Raw genomic sequence first — 16,323 nt, forward strand, 5'->3', positions numbered from 1 at the left:
TATTTGGATTGCCTACCAATAAACTGTGTCGAAATACCACGGTTTACACCAGAGACTTGTGCCATGTACAACGTACTGACTTATTCCCATATCCATCCGCAGATGTATGTAAATGAAAGGTCAGTTATTTTACAGGGGGAACCAGAAGGTAACACCTCGCCAAGTACCCGAGAACCTTACATGACACAGAGCCACAGCCGAAGCAACGCTAGTTGCACCACTAGAATAAACGATCTAACTCGCCAAGAACAAGTCATCTTCCAGAAGTAACAGTTTACTTTCGGTCAGCGATGACACTGGAAAACTGGTCGAGCTCAATAGTTGCTATAGGTAACCGAAACAGTAACACACTGAAAAACATTTGCAAATCACAGTGTACCTTCGTTAATAATGCACAAAGCAGGCGCTGTTAGATGAACCTTTTGTGCCGTTGTTAGTTTTTAAAATTCTGTATACAAAAGCTGCATGAAAAAGAAGTAGCTACAGACAAACGACGACAACGTATTAGGATCAAGCACGCTGATATTAAGAGGCCTGGGTCGCTAAAGGCCAAGTCGAGATGGAGAGCCACTTGACAATACTTCCGGGGCAAATTTATGGGTGGAAGGTGCAGAGATGACCTTTGGCAGACACTACTGTGGTCATCAGATCAGATAAGAGCTCTACTGAGAATGATGGATTGAGCAACAAAGAAGTTTTCTTTAATAGCCAATTTGATAGTGAATAGAAAGCCAAACATGACATTTCTTATCGGAAGCACTCAAAACAGCTCCGGCCAAAGAGCGGAGGTGTAAGTAAATATCAGAAAATCGGAATGAGGATTTACCTAAAATGAGGGTTGTTCAAGAAAAACTGGACAAGCATTGGGGATCTGGAAGATTTGTGAGATTACATTTCTGTGGAATTATCTTGTCGACATTAAGAATGGAAGCTGGGTGAACTCGCTTGTGATTGTTATAAATGTCTTCTGGATATGGGTTGTACATCATGGGTCCTGCTGTGCATCTTCTGAGAATCTGGAGATTAATTGGTATTGAGACCTAATTTGTTTTTCCACGGTGCTCAAGACGCTATCAACAATACAGGATGCTTGACATGGTTTATGTATTTCAAAATCCCCAGACTGCCCATCTACACGTTTCTTGTAATGCATCTCTTGGGATTTGTGCATATTTTTTTACATCTGATTGTTACTTAACATAATACATAAGACGTTTCATTCGTACGATGGGGGTAAGTCTTGTGGGTGGAGGAAACCGGTAGTGCCCAGGGGAAAAACACCAACATTTTAACAAGTTATTGACCAACTTCACCACATGCGACATTCTGATCTATACGTACACTGTATTGATTGAAGACAACTAGAATCCGGATGTCTAAAATGTACCCCAGACTGTCATTATTGTTTAGCATGTAGAGGTTTAGATGATATACATGTAAAAGATATACATGAAGTTCCAGAAAAATCGGTGCAAGACCCCAGCAGGAGTCGCTTAGGAAACATCTGTGTATATGAAAAAAAAAACAAACATCATTATTAAATTATTTAAAAACATTATTTATTAAAACTAAGTGCGTGAATAGTTATGGGAGTAGTTATGAAAATAATTACCCGATTGTAACTAAACTTAATCCAGCACAAGTTTAGATAATCGTGAAGATGTACGCTAAGTTTCATGGAAATAGGAGATAGGAAATATTTTAGGAGTTGCATAGACAAAATCAGAATACATGTAAAAACATCCTTATTTAGAAAACGTTCCAAATGGGGATAATAATGATATTAACTAGCCGAGTGCCATTTAACTTAAGCATGTACAAGTCCAGATGTAATGTAAGTTTCATCAAGATCGGTAGCAGCAGTTTCCGTAGTTTGGGAGATGTATGTACAAATAGTCCACAGACAGTCAGAGTGATTCCAGTATAGCCCTCACCGCACTTAACTTCGTTGAGGGAGATATAAAAGTGGTCTTCAACTGACGTTGTACTGTGCAAACACGAGCGTCACCGACTTCCTGTGCAAACACGAGCGTCACCGACTTCCTGTGCAAACACGAGCGTCACCGACTTCCTATGCAAACACGAGTGTCGCCGACTTCCTGTGCAAACACGAGCGTCACCATCTTCATATTGTCACCTAGGCCCAGTCAATAGTGAGAACAGTGAAACTACACGACTCCACTCGCAATGGCCATGTTTGAACACCGCGCCTCGTTCGTACTAAAGCAATCGACAGGCAAGCGCCTTTAACCACTACAGCAGTGCAAGCCTCCCCCCCCCCCCCCAACCCAACGATATATTTCATGTTGGCAAAGGTTGTCATATTGGCAATGCCGTATGTATAGGTCTATAGAGACATGATGATATATACAACAGCTATATTTTTGCGTGCTGGTCATACAATTCATAACCTGGTTTTCGACACGCCTCGAGTGACGTCATATTATTTTAAAAATGCAGGCATTCTGGATAATGGCCGCAGTCCAATATCTTCTGACGGAGATCGAGCAACACAAATTACCTAAACTGCAGTATAATACACGTATAAATTTAATAAGTAAAGTATAATTTATCTTTTATAGCGATATGATCTCACAGAAGTAGATCTACAGAGTTCGATGTTACGAAATTCTGTTATAAAAACAGCGTAGTATATTTTCACGGTGAGTATAGTGTACACTTTGTTACGTCGTGGAGTTTGGCGTAACTACTTGGTGTGCAGCTATTGTAAAACAAAAACCTCTTCATTGTCATTGTCTATTGAATAATTATGGCATCGCCCGAGGCAATGACGTCTTCGTCTGGAAAACAAGCTTATTAACATTAGAAAAAGTATTCTAACTTCATTTTCTTCGCAGTAATATGTACGTCCAACATATCGATGTGTAAAGGTAAAGTGGTGTTGCGTGTCACTGAAGAAAGGCGATTTTGGTTGCGAGTGTACTGCAGATAGCTGAATATAGGAGACAAATTAAAAGAAACGGACTACAGCAGTGTCATATAGAACTCTGAGATGTGCTGGGCTGTGTGGAACCGGATTGGCAGGTGCCCAGTGGGTAACAGAACAGACAAATAATGTACTGGCTTGTCTGGACGGTTCGCGACTATCACACGCCGCTCTGGATTAAATTGGATGGCAAAGATGCCTTAAGCGCCGGTACATACGCAACTGAAAGGCACTTTATTGCATTTACTGACTGCACTATATCTAGCTACATGTAGACCGTAATTATACACACGTATTTTATAAGAAGCAACATTAGAACGCACTTAACTATGTAATGCATGTCTATTATAGTCCCAACCTGCTTATGGTCGTGGGTTTCCCCGGGGCAGAGTCCGGGTTTCCTCCCACCATAATGCTGGCCACTCTCGTATAAGTGAAACATTCTTGAGTAGGGTGCAAAACACCAATCAAATAAATATGTCTATAATAGTCCAGGTAAATACATGAACATGTAGTAAAGCCTTACTACCTTTAATGGGCAAAAATTGTTACCAGGTTGTGCTGGATTGTACCAGAACTACCATGCACTGGATTGTACAAGTACTGCCATGGGCTGCATGGTATTAGCACTGTCATACGGTGAACTTAGAGGTACCGAACGGGTTTTAGTCACACCCCATTAAAGCAAGCAAACGCTTTACACTGAATTTAGACTGAATTTTAACAGCATTTAATTTGGTAAAATTTTGTTACCATCACATTTGGCCTAATAACAAGAATAGATATATATAACTTAATCTGAAGTCAATGCATAACCGATACAATATTAGTGGTGTCTTACATGTACAGACTGGTTCTGAAAGTTTACGCCAACAATACAGAGAGAAGATTTACACATCAATTGCAGGGGTGCTGAAGAAGAATGGAAGGTAAGTAGTGTACTACACAACACCCTTTAGGAGGCGTCCATGCAGTATACAAGTAAAACGTCTCTAGCACACCTACATTAACCTTTGAGCAGAAATCTGATATCACCATTATTATTCTTGTTTCAAAACTTTGTTTTTTTTCCTGTTAAACATCATCTTAATACACCGACAAATTTAACAAATTTTTTTACTGCAGGAAATTATCTGACATCAAGGGAAATCCATATCGCAGACAGCCAATTCCAAACATCTGGAAAGCTTAGAGGTACCACAATAAAGCTTTAAATTTTGACATTTGTCATACAATATAAACATTCATGAGATAGTCGAAAGTTTACTCTTTTGGGACCAAACATAAATTACATTTCAAATTTCTATTTCAGTCAGTGATGGTTTTGAGAAACTGGCCTGGTTACTTGATATGAGTATGCATGCTCCTCTCATTTAAAATTGCAACTTGGTTATCAGTTATATATGTGGGGGGCCTAAGAAATGTACATGTGTATAGAAAAACTACATGTATTCTTAAGTGCAGCCTAAAACATCAATAAAATAACTTAGACTTGGTACAAGGCTACCAAAGGGCTCGCCTTTAGGAGAAACATAAATATAAAACTTCTGATCAATACATAAAGTAATAAATTTGTGAATTTGGTCATTTACGGTAATTAATATGCGCACAGAGCATCCGCACTGGAATATCCCCCTTGTGTCATTCTGCTTTATATACATATAAAACTTCAGGCCAATACATGCTGTACTTTTTCAGTGAGTGAGTGAGTACTTGAGGTTTAACGTCGTACTTAGCAATTTTTCAGTCATATGATGACGAAGGAGTCCTTAGAGTGCATGTGATGTGCCTCCTTGTTGCAGGGCGGATTTCCATCACTCTGTTATGCTGCTTCACTGAAACGATTAACTGAAGGCAAGTAAGCTGCCCGGCCCGGGCCATTATACTGATAGGGGTCAACCAGTTGTTGCACTATCCCCTTCATGCTGAACGCCAAATGAGGAAGTTAGATCTTCCTCTTTTAAAGGTTTAGGTGTGACCAGACCCAGGGCTGACCCCGGATCTAAATCCTCCCAAAGCGGAAGTACTGTACTTTTTGAGATACCATTCTAGCATTTTGTTTAACATCCATTTGAATGCACAATACACTAAATCAGGAATTTGGTGATTTACGGTAATTAATATGCACACAGAGCATCAGCAATGGAATATCCCCCTCTTGTTATTGTGCTCTGTATGGTTGAAAAAAACCAGAGCTCAATAAAGGATATTTTGTTTCACATTGTTTTCCCAGTTTACTGGACGCCAACACTCAGGGTAAGACATGAGCCTAAGTACAGGTGAGCTAAAAATGTAGAGAAAAAAGTACAACTGCGAAAAACATAAGGTATGAAGATAGAAAATAATACACTTCAGACTACACTTCTGGAACCTGCAAAATGTACATGTGTAGAAAAAGTACAACTGAGAAAAAAGTAAGGTATGAAGGTAGAAAATAATACACTTCAGACTACACTTCTGGAATCTGCAAATGTACATGTATAGAAAAAGTACAACTGAGAAACATTAGTACAATATGGAGGCAGAGAAGAGCACACCTCAGTTACACTTCTGCGACTTACAAATGTGCATGTGTAGAGAAAAGCAAATCTAAGAAGCATTAACAGTCTGGCACTATAGAAGAGCACACCTCAGATGCACTTCTGGAACTTACAAATGTGTATGTGTAGAAAAAAAGCAAATCTGAAAAGCATTAACAGTCTGGCACTATAGAAGAGCACACCTCAGTTACACTTCTGGAACTTACAAATGTGCATGTGTAGAGAAAAGCAAATCTGAAAAGCATTAACAGTATGGCACTATAGAAGAGCACACCTCAGATGCACTTCTTGAACTTACAAATGTACCTTGTAGCAAAAAAGTACAGCTGAGAAACATAGTGAAGGCATGAGGGTAGAGAAAAGCACATCTTGGATACACTTCAGGAGCTTTAGAAATGTATGTGTGTGGAGAAAACTAAATCTGAGAAACATTAACAGTATGGCATGAAGGTAAGAGAAAAGCACACACTGAGATAACCATCTGAAATTTAGAAATATGCACTTGTAGACAAAAAACAAAAAGCATCAATACAGACTGAAGGTAGATAAGATCAGATAAGATAAACTTATGGAACTTAGAAATGAACATGACGGTATAGAAAAGTACAATTAAGAAACATGGTAAGACATGGAGGTAGAGAAGAACACACCACAGGTGTACTTCAGTGGCTGGTTCAACAAACTCACCTCCGATTTAAGCCAAATTTTGAAATACAATCTTAAAGCTTATTATTCGACTTGACACTTTAAAATTCTGTCCCCCTCATCAATGTTACCATGAGGCAAACATGTCCAAATTTCAACTTCCAGTACCAAAAACTACGGATCGTAAGGAGAATTTAAATTTTGACTTTAAAGTCAGAAAATTACAGAAATAACCCCTGGAACTTGGGAAATGTACACGTACAGAAAAGTGTACAACTGAGAAACACAGTAAGGTATGGGAGTAGAAGAATACACCTCAGATATATTTCTGGAAAGTTTATAAAGATGTAAGAAGCAAAAGAAATATCTGAAGGTAAGAAAGGAGCACATCTCAGGCATACTTGTGGACAAATGTAAAATGAGTGAAGGAAGAGTAACCCTCTGAAACATAGTATGGTATGAAGACAACAAGAAAATCTCAGATACACCTACAAAATGTAAAAATTAAGGAGGAGGAGAAGAGTGTATCTCAGGCATAAGTACTACACCTCTGATACACCTCACAAATATTAAAACAAAAGTACCCTACATGTAACAAAATGCACCTCTGAAATCTTAAAATGTATGAATTAAGAGTTCCGCTCAGAAACTTTAACCTTACAGTTCAGGTGAGAAGATAGGAGTACACCTCTGCTACGCCACTCCTACTCGCATCTACATTACGTGTATGTTAACACCCACATTGCAATTGGACCTTTTTGACACATTTAAACATCAGGAATGTCATACCGGTATGTAACACTGAACATAAAACATTTCTGAGGTGACAAAACGTGAATTTTCTATTTGTATGCAACTTGGAAAGGATTGCATATACCTATGCCAGAAAATGTTCAAAAACAGCATTCCTCACTTGACATCTTGGATGATGCAGGTCTTCTTCTTGGGACAATAGCAACAAGCCCTGCAAGCAAAACAAGCACGGGGGTTTAAACATGAAGCAACAGTTTTCTCTCGGGGCAAACAGGTCATCTACTTTGTGATTTTTTGGACGTAACTACATGTAACCAAATGTAAACTTTGACTGAGAAAATAGGGTAATTTTAAAAGTCACACTGAGCACTATCTTATCAGGCACCATCTGTAAAAAGCCATCACTGAATTCTCTATAGATCTGCATTAAATTTTCTTTGAAATTGGTCCTGTTATTTTTTGAGCCACTGTTTTCCACAGATCTTATGAGAGAGTCTATTAATAGTATCATGATCAAAGTATTATGTATGGCACGTATGTACAAATTTACCATGACAGCATTAAAGCAAGAATGGCTGATGCATAAAAACAACGTTATCAACCTCAACTCCTGTTTGCACAGTAAAAATAAATGTAATCTGTAACTGGATCTGATGTCACTTTTAATACAACCCCATACAGGTGTAATGGCAAACCAAACAGTCAAAAAAAACAAAAAACAATCAGAACTACCATAACGTCACTCCTTTGCCCAGCATTTTCTTTGCAGTTTGAGAAAACCATCTCAACAAAAATGAAAAATGGGCCACACCAATTTTAACTGTTGTTTTAGAATAGCAGAATAAATCTGTTTTCATTGTCGGAGGCTCAGGAAGGTACAAAAAATCTTAAAACTGCATAATGTTCAAGTAAGGTGATGCATGTGTATTCAAATGCTGACCTCTAACCACACCCCCCCCCCCCAAAAAAAAAAAAAAAAAAAAAAAAAAAACTGATCGAGTGACACTATCATACACAGAGATTATTCTCTAATCAGATACTGCTAGGATCTTGCCAATAAATTAACCACAAAGATCAGAATTATTCTACTGTCACAAATATCACTGTTCATCATATGCATAAAGATTGCACAGCAGTGATTTTATATGTTGTAAATCGAGGCGAAGGAAAAGAGGTCATTGTGGAGCAGTGGCAAATTGTGAACTGTAACCAGTGTATTCTGGGTGGCAATTGCAACACTATGAGTGGCTGGACAAATGTTCAGCTCTGGTAGTAAAATTGTGAACTGTAACCTGTGTATTCTGGGTGGCAATTGCAACACTATGAGTGGCTGGACAAATGTTCAGCTCTGGTAGTAAAATTGTGAACTGTAACCTGTGTATTCTGGGTGGCAATTGCAATACTATGAGTGGCTGGACAAATGTTCAGCTCTGGTAGTAAAAGACTTCCTTGTGTCGAGTTCAAGCATAAACTCACTGGATTGGTCTTTGATATGCAGATCGTTAGCCACAATCGATGTACATGTACTATCGTTCGCTAATATAATCCTATGGTTGGCTAATATAATCCTAGGGTTGGCTAATATAATCCTAGGGTTGGCTGAGCCAATACTCAGCTGATAAGTCACCATTTATGTTGGTGGTTCAAGCATTCAATCACAGTCTAGGAAGGCACGGGCAATTGTCGAAGGTTCATAGTACTAATATTGGTGTGGAAAGCTTTCTAATGATAATGTGCATACCAGAGAAATGAAGTCCAAAAACGCAAACTTTGACACTTCATAAATCTGGTAAAGTAGCTAAAGACAATAAGCCTCTCTAGATAGGTGTTTGCAAAAAAAATTGTACCCCTACATGAAAATCCGTGTTTAAAGGAGAGCAGAGGAAGTCGACAAAACAGAAAAATGACAAATCTGATAAAATCGTCAGATGAACCTGGTTATCAATACGCTTTTTGTTCTCCTACATTTAGGTAGGCCTGTGCACAAAAATTGTAGCATCAACATTTTATTGATTATACCAAATAGGTAAATTTGGCAGAGTCTATAAACTTTGAAAAAGAGTCACAGAGGCTTTATGTACAAGAAATTGGAGCCCTGCTGGCTGGCTTTCTAGAGAAAGATGTGTTTGCTACAGAAAACAAAGTAAAGTTTATATAACTATTAACTTTTTACACGGAAATCAACCACAAATGACACAGAACAATTCACAAAGCCAATGAAAGTTATTAAAAACAAACAAAAAAAGTTCAACCTTCCATCTGTAGGCCCTATTTACAGTAGATGTACATACCATCATATGATCTCTTAAACATGATAGTGAAAAGAATATAAAAAAGAGCCCCCTCGTAAACTTTCTATTGCTATGTTGGAGCTACAAAAAGCTTAACCTTCCATCTGAGTACGAGAGCCCAATGTACAAGAGCTAAAAAGCTAAAGCTTAACCTTCCATTGGAGTATACACATTTACATACCATACCTGTACCTTAGACTAGGGAGCTAAAAGCAGCTTAACCTTCAATCCATGTGAAAGTGCCCAAAATACAGGAGCGAAAAGACCTTAACTATCCAGGTATGTACATTTAGATACAATACCTTAGAATAGGGAGGCGATGTCCATGGCAAAGGTGGTAAGTACGCCTGCGTGGCGCAATGACCCCGAGGCCTCTCGCCAATGTGGCAACTGTGAGTTCAAGTTCAGTTCATGCTGGCTTCCTCTCCAGATGTACGTGTGAAGGTCTGCAAGCAACCTGCAGATGGTCGTGGGTTTCCCTGGGCTGTGCCCATTTTCTTCCCACCATAATGCTGGCCCTGGTTGTATAAGGGAAATATTCTTGCATATGGTGTATAACTCCAATCAAAGACATAAATTAGTCTACGGTGCTAAAAAAAAAAGCTTAACCTTCAATCAATGTAGGAAAGCCCATTATACAGTAGCTAAAAATACAAAAGCTTAACTAACACTGACATTTTCTCCCCTTCTCACAATATCTTTCCTTACTTCATACAGGCGAGCTAAAAATAAAAAACTGAAATTCATATATATGTACCTTGTGGAAAATGACTATCCTGGCAAATTATTTAATTATTCCACATTTAATTAATTATGGAAAATAATGTTAGGATATATATATATATATATAAAGGTCAAGAGGTATATGTGTAAAGTTATCTATGAACAGGGTGAATAGGTTCAAAGACTTGGTGGTCACAATGCTGGGGGCAGATTTATTCAAAACCTTTAACATTGATTCTCTTCATATACACTTTTTGTAATTTACAGTAATTAAATGTGCACATAACACACAAATGATTGAACATCCCTCTCTTGTTATTGTGGTCTATATGTGTGCACTTGAGCTCAAATAATAAATGCTTTTTAATTAAGATGCCACCCTTAAGATTTACTTTAACAATGCTTTCATCATCCATGTCATACATGAATAGTTTAAATTTGTTAACACTTCTAAATTAAAAAATAATGTAAGAAGAAGAAAAAAAGGATAAAAATGTAATTGATACTCCCCTTACCCACTACTTTCTAAACAGCATAAGGCATTTAAGGAGAGTATCATAAGGATACTTACGATGATTGACGTTTTGTTATAAATGAACTTTCCTGTATTCATGTAACTGACAAAAGTGCCAGCAGGGTATCAGAAATGTTTGAAAATACTGAACCATAGTAAAATTCGTAATAGCTGGTTGGGCTCTGTTGTAATGTTATAATTACCTGTACACAGTTAATTTGTTTATTTCATAAAGCCTGTAAGCCTACAGAAATAAAACGTGCATCCTTGTTGTTGTGCTTCGAATACAAATGCCACACCATGGAGGTATAAACTTTTTTAAACCTACTTTATTTATTTATCCATTTGATTGGTGTATTACACTGTACTCAAGAATATATCACTTACACAACGGTGACCAGCATTATGCCCGGGAGAAACCCACGGCCATCCGCAGGTTTTCCCACGTAAACCTACTTTAAGCCATCGAGACACTTACCATGTAGGTTGATGATTCATGATGTAGGGGACCACATTATGACCTGAGAAAAACAAAGAATTTTAGTACATGTACACTATAAAAATTCCAGTCCACTTTATATTAGTAAATCTGCATGACCTAGTATACTTTCTGCATGAGGTTGTAGACTTTATGCATGAGCTAGTAGACTTTATGCATGAGCTAGTAGACTTTCTGCATAAGCCATTAGTTTGTTCAGCAGCATAGGCTCCCAGATACTTGTAATAGTGTCAGGGATCTCTTCTAGAACCAATTATTCCCAAGTTGCATGTTTGTCAAACTGACAGGCAGATGCAACAAAAAATACATTCAATTCATTATAACCCGCCACCACATCCAGTGTACAAAGTCTTGAACACAAAATCTAACAATTAAGTTTGAAATATTTACAATTCAGACACTTTCTATATGCAAACCGAAATGGAAAACTACAGAGTACAGAGCTTTACATTGCATATACCAGTAAAGGTTTATGACAGAATAGCACTGATATACTTGACACAGGCTTTGAATATTTCATGACTGATCCACTTGGTTTTACAGACACATACCACTACCATGATACAATGTTTAACTTTTCTCCAAACTGTTGTTGTAGCACTGAATTTCTGCACCACTCACCTTGGTGACAAATTTCCATACAGGATCGACACACCCCTGTAACAGAAACCAGAAATGTTTGTGCACTAACATTTCATTGACACATTGGATATTTCGCAGAAATCTGCATCCTCGATGGCTAATGGACCACTAATGGAATCATGCATGTAGGTTCCCAATATGGTTACCCTGATAGAGGCACAGTTTTTCTATCTTCAAAGCCTTGTAATTTCTTGACAAAAAAGATTAATTTTTGTCTATAGCGACTACAGACAGTTATTTCCAGTTTAGTTATAATGATTTGCTGGAAAGTCATGAAACTTTAGGAAAAACTGGTGTGCCTAAGTGGATTTTAGCTCTATACATTTACATTCCTTTCCTAACCATCTGTATACCAACAGTACAGATGGATCCCAGCTGAATATCCCAGTCTTCATGGCAAGATCATGCGCAAACACTAACCTACCCACCACTGAGATTGTGACGCTTTCCTGCACATTTTGTTATTCTGATCATTATTTACTAACTTTTTATACTGTTACAAGTACATTTTTGACAAATCCATCATAGTTACATTGTTGTGTGCTTTTTCCACTGACTCTGTACATGGTACAAGTAGAGGTTGAAACTGGAGTCTTTTTTAGTGACAAATTCTGCAGGTATTCAGACTCATCCAATTTAATACTGCTTTCACAATTTTTAGAACTGAAACATGTTGATATTGTTGTGCAGCACACAAACCAAAATTTGCGCGATTTTTTTTTACATTATGATCTGCACAATTATAAGTGAGTAGCAGATAATTGTTCAGTTTATGAATTAGTTAACATGATTGTCAAAGGAAGATCTCCAGGAGTCACTGGAAAATCAGTGACAATGACACAAGTGTGGTGTGTATATCTATGTGTTTGAGAACCCTGGGTGAAATAGGCCTCAATATATCACACAAGAACATTCAGAAACTCTTACGGTAACACTATCCTTACATAACCATCAGGCAGGACCTGATGAAAGGCAATTCCAAAGTATCTATGGCTATACAGTATTGACACTCAACATATCTTGGATGCTGCACTAGTCATGTAATAAAGTGAAGTAGTTTGGCACTCGTGTAGCTTTTCATTTACGTTTTATCAATGAACTGTTGTGAGCCAATCAAGTCCATGTTTGTTTAGGTGATGGGAGATGGAATACGATATTTATCCCATATTTATGCCTGTGTCAGTAATATAACAACAGTGGTGTACGATTTCAATGTTCTACTTGTTATATAATTTATAAATAATCCACAATTCTGAATGGTCACCTCACTTTTTCCTTGACAGGTTTATCCAATGAAAAAGTACAACTGCATGCCTGACTACTTATATGGCAATTGTTTAATGCTGTAGTGAAAAAAAAGCCAGGCTAGAGATCAAAATGACAGTAGTTTCTTGGTATCATACAGTTAGCTTTTTGGGCCACTGGACAGGAAATGACTTGGTCTTTATGCAATGTGAAAAAAAAAGGTTGTTTACAGGAAATGAAGCACCTGACACTAGGTACTCACAAACACGTAACATCGTAAGTTTAACCGTCAACGACAGCAGAATCCCTCGGGTTCAACTTTTCACGTCACAAAAATAAAACACCTACAAACTGAACTTTAACAACAACTTTGTAGAGCTCCAAGGAGTTGTCTCATGTATATGACCTGTAAGTGGTGTACCTCAAGGGTATTCTCAGATCCAGTTCATTGTATTTGTCACATCTTACACAACAAATGCTCCCACTGTGACCTCTTGTTTAAACACATTCGTCTACCTTCACATAGAAAAGTCCAAAACTGAACCAAAATCAACCCTCTTGAAACATCATGGATGTCCTTGCATCCTTCAAGTTCTATGATAGTTAGTCAGACCAGATAATAAGTTCGGAGGTGAATATTTCGTCCAGTTTGATTTTTTGAAATCCCACCCTGCTGGACATAGATCGCAATTTTCCAGCCAAATGTTGATAAATGAGCAGTTATGAATGCTGATATTTTAGAAGAAAAAAAGTCATGTTCTTATTGCACACTATAATGAACTGTGTTGTGTTTTCTGTTCACACATATCACATATATATCCATATGAGTACACACCTCACTTACATACTTGTCTAAACAAATTCACTTTGTCTTCCCTTTCAACCATCTAAAACCATTCCAAAAAAATTATGCGATAAATATGATATGCAATTTGTAACCCATTACATCAAACGGGTCACTCATTGTGGATACATATATATACATATATATATATACACCCATGATGGTAGAATGATATGCACATCTTCACTGTCTATGATGTACAGAGAATAGAATAGAATATGAACATGGTCAACCAACCATATGTGAATCTAGGACATTCAGATAAAACCTGGTCGTATCTTCTGCTGTAAGAAACTTACAGCAAATACTTAAAAGAGAAACATGTAGTCTAGATTGAACAACTTTCTGAGAAACATGTAGTCTACATTGAGTGAGTGAGTGCATGCTTGGGGTTTAACGTTGTACTCAACAAGTTTTCAGTCATATGGCGACGAAGGAATTCTTAGGGTGTACGTAATGTGCCTCCTTGTTGCAGGACGGATTTCCACCGCTCTTTTATCTAGTGCTGCTTCACTGAGACGACTTACCAAAGGTAAGTAAGCCGCTCGCCCGAGCCATTATACTGATACCGGTCAATCAGTCGTTGCACTATCCCTTCTTACTGAATGAACCGGCCCGGATAGCACAGTTGGTAGAGCGTCCGCTTCGGGACCGGTAGATCCAGGATCAATCCTTGGTCGAGTCACACCTAAGACTTTAAAAGAGGAAGTTTTAACTTCCTCGTTTGGCGTTCAGCATGAAGGGGATAGTGCAACGACTGGTTGACCCGTATCAGTATAATGGCTCGGGCGGGGCGGCTTACTTGCCTTTGGTAAGTCGTCTCAGTGATGCAGCACTAAATAAAAGAGCGGTGGAAATCCGTCCTGCAACAAGGAGGCACATTACACGTGCATGCACCCTAATGATTCCTTCGTCGTCATATGACTGAAAAATTGTTGAGTACGACGTTAAACCCCAAGCACTCACTCACTCTTACTGAATGCCAAGCACGCTCTACCAACTGTGCTTTCCAGGCTGGCAGTCTACATTGATCAACTTTCTGAGAAACATGTAGTCTAGATTGGACAACTTTCTCGGGTACAGGATTCTCGTTTCCAAAAACACCTGAGCCAACTTACAGTTAAAGCCACACTGTTTACAGGAAAAGTAGTCCACTGATTTCTGTTCACCTGGTGAGAACAACTTCACAAAGCAGAGTTTGGGCAAGTCACTCTTGCATTTCACATTTCCCCAGACAACAAGGTCACTATTAGGTTTCTGCAAAAATAACAGAAAAAATAATGCTGATCATTTCTTTACATCAAATATAGAATTCAGCATGTAGGTGTATGAAAAACACATCTGATGGATTCAGTGAAAGAAATTAGGGGTTGAGTAGGAACTCATGGGGAATGACTAGGAAGAGAAACAATTGACTTAATTTGGGCATCCACCAAGGGTATAAATATTTGCCTGCATTTGTCACAGGACTTCAGACTACATATACATGTAGTAGACGGCCTTTCCCCTAATGTATGCACATGTACAAGAAGTAGACAACCTATCCCCTAATGTATGTACATGTACAAGTAGTAGGCAACCTATCCCCTAATGTATGCACATGTACGTAGTAGACGGTCTATCCCCTAATGTATGTAAACGTACAAGTAGTAGACAACCTATCCCCTAATGTATGTACATATAGTAGACGGCCCTATCCCCTAATGCTGTACATGTACAAGTAGTAGACGGACTATCGCCTAATATATGCACATGTACATGTAGTAGACGGCCTATCTCCTAATGTATGTACACGTACATGTAGTAGACGGCCTATCCCCTAATGCTGTACATGTACAAGTAGTAGACGGACTATCCCCTAATGTATGTACATGTAGTAGACGGCCTATCCCCTAATGTATGTACATGTACAAGTAGTAGACGGTCTATCCCCTAATGTATGTAAACGTACAAGTAGTAGACAACCTATCCCCTAATGTATGTACATGTACATGTAGTAGACGGACTATCGCCAGATATATGCACATGTACATGTAGTAGACGGCCTATCCCCTAATGTATGTACATGTACATGTATTGGACTATATCCCCTAATGTATGCACATGTATGTAGTAGGCAACCTATCCCCTAATGTATGCACATGTACGTAGTAGACGGTCTATCCCCTAATGTATGCACATGTACATGTAGTAGACAGCCTATCCCCTAATGTATGCACATGTACAAGTAGTAGACGGACTATCACCTAATATATGTACGTGAACATGTAGTAGACGGCCCATCCCCAAATGTATGCACATGTACAAGTAGTAGACGGACTATTGCCTAATATATGCACATGTACAAGTAGTAGACGGACTATTCCATAATCTATGTACATGTACATGTAGTAGACAATATCCCCTAATCTATGCACATGTACATGTAGTGGACTGCCTATCCCCTAATGTATGTACATGTACATGTAGTAGACAATATCCCCTAATGAATGCACATGTACATGTAGTAGACGGCCTATCCCATAATCTATGTACATGTACAAGTAGTAGACGGAATATTGCCTAATCTATGTACATGTACATGTAGTAGACGGCCTATCCCCTAATCTATGTACATGTACAAGATATACACATGCACATACACATATGTAGAAAAGATGGTCTAGCCTCGCGGTGTAAG

General features: G+C 38.4%; 1 protein-coding gene across 5 annotated transcripts in view; it reads right to left on the bottom strand.

Moving 5' to 3' along the window:
• Positions 1-2,350: 2,350 nt before the first annotated feature.
• The window catches only part of LOC135472298 (tripartite motif-containing protein 75-like), a 32,800-nt gene continuing 18,827 nt past the window's right edge, over positions 2,351-16,323 (bottom strand). For 2 of the 5 annotated variants that reach the window (XR_010444519.1, XR_010444518.1), the window contains 5 exons: positions 14,762-14,900; positions 11,534-11,569; positions 10,892-10,934; positions 9,479-9,694; positions 2,351-7,096 (listed from right to left, as the gene is read on the bottom strand). Coding sequence is in view for 2 of the 5 variants with exons in the window: in XM_064751742.1 (XP_064607812.1) it covers positions 9,586-9,694; positions 10,892-10,934; positions 11,534-11,569; positions 14,762-14,900 (327 nt within the window). In the remaining 3 variants the exon portion in view is untranslated. Of the gene's footprint in view, positions 7,097-9,211; positions 9,695-10,891; positions 10,935-11,533; positions 11,570-13,634; positions 13,687-14,761; positions 14,901-16,323 lie in introns of those variants that run through there. The other 3 variants (XR_010444520.1, XM_064751743.1, XM_064751742.1) reach the window with 3 other exon arrangements.

This window comes from Liolophura sinensis, chromosome 8, assembly GCF_032854445.1.
Source record: "Liolophura sinensis isolate JHLJ2023 chromosome 8, CUHK_Ljap_v2, whole genome shotgun sequence".
Lineage (NCBI taxonomy): Eukaryota > Metazoa > Mollusca > Polyplacophora > Chitonida > Chitonidae > Liolophura > Liolophura sinensis.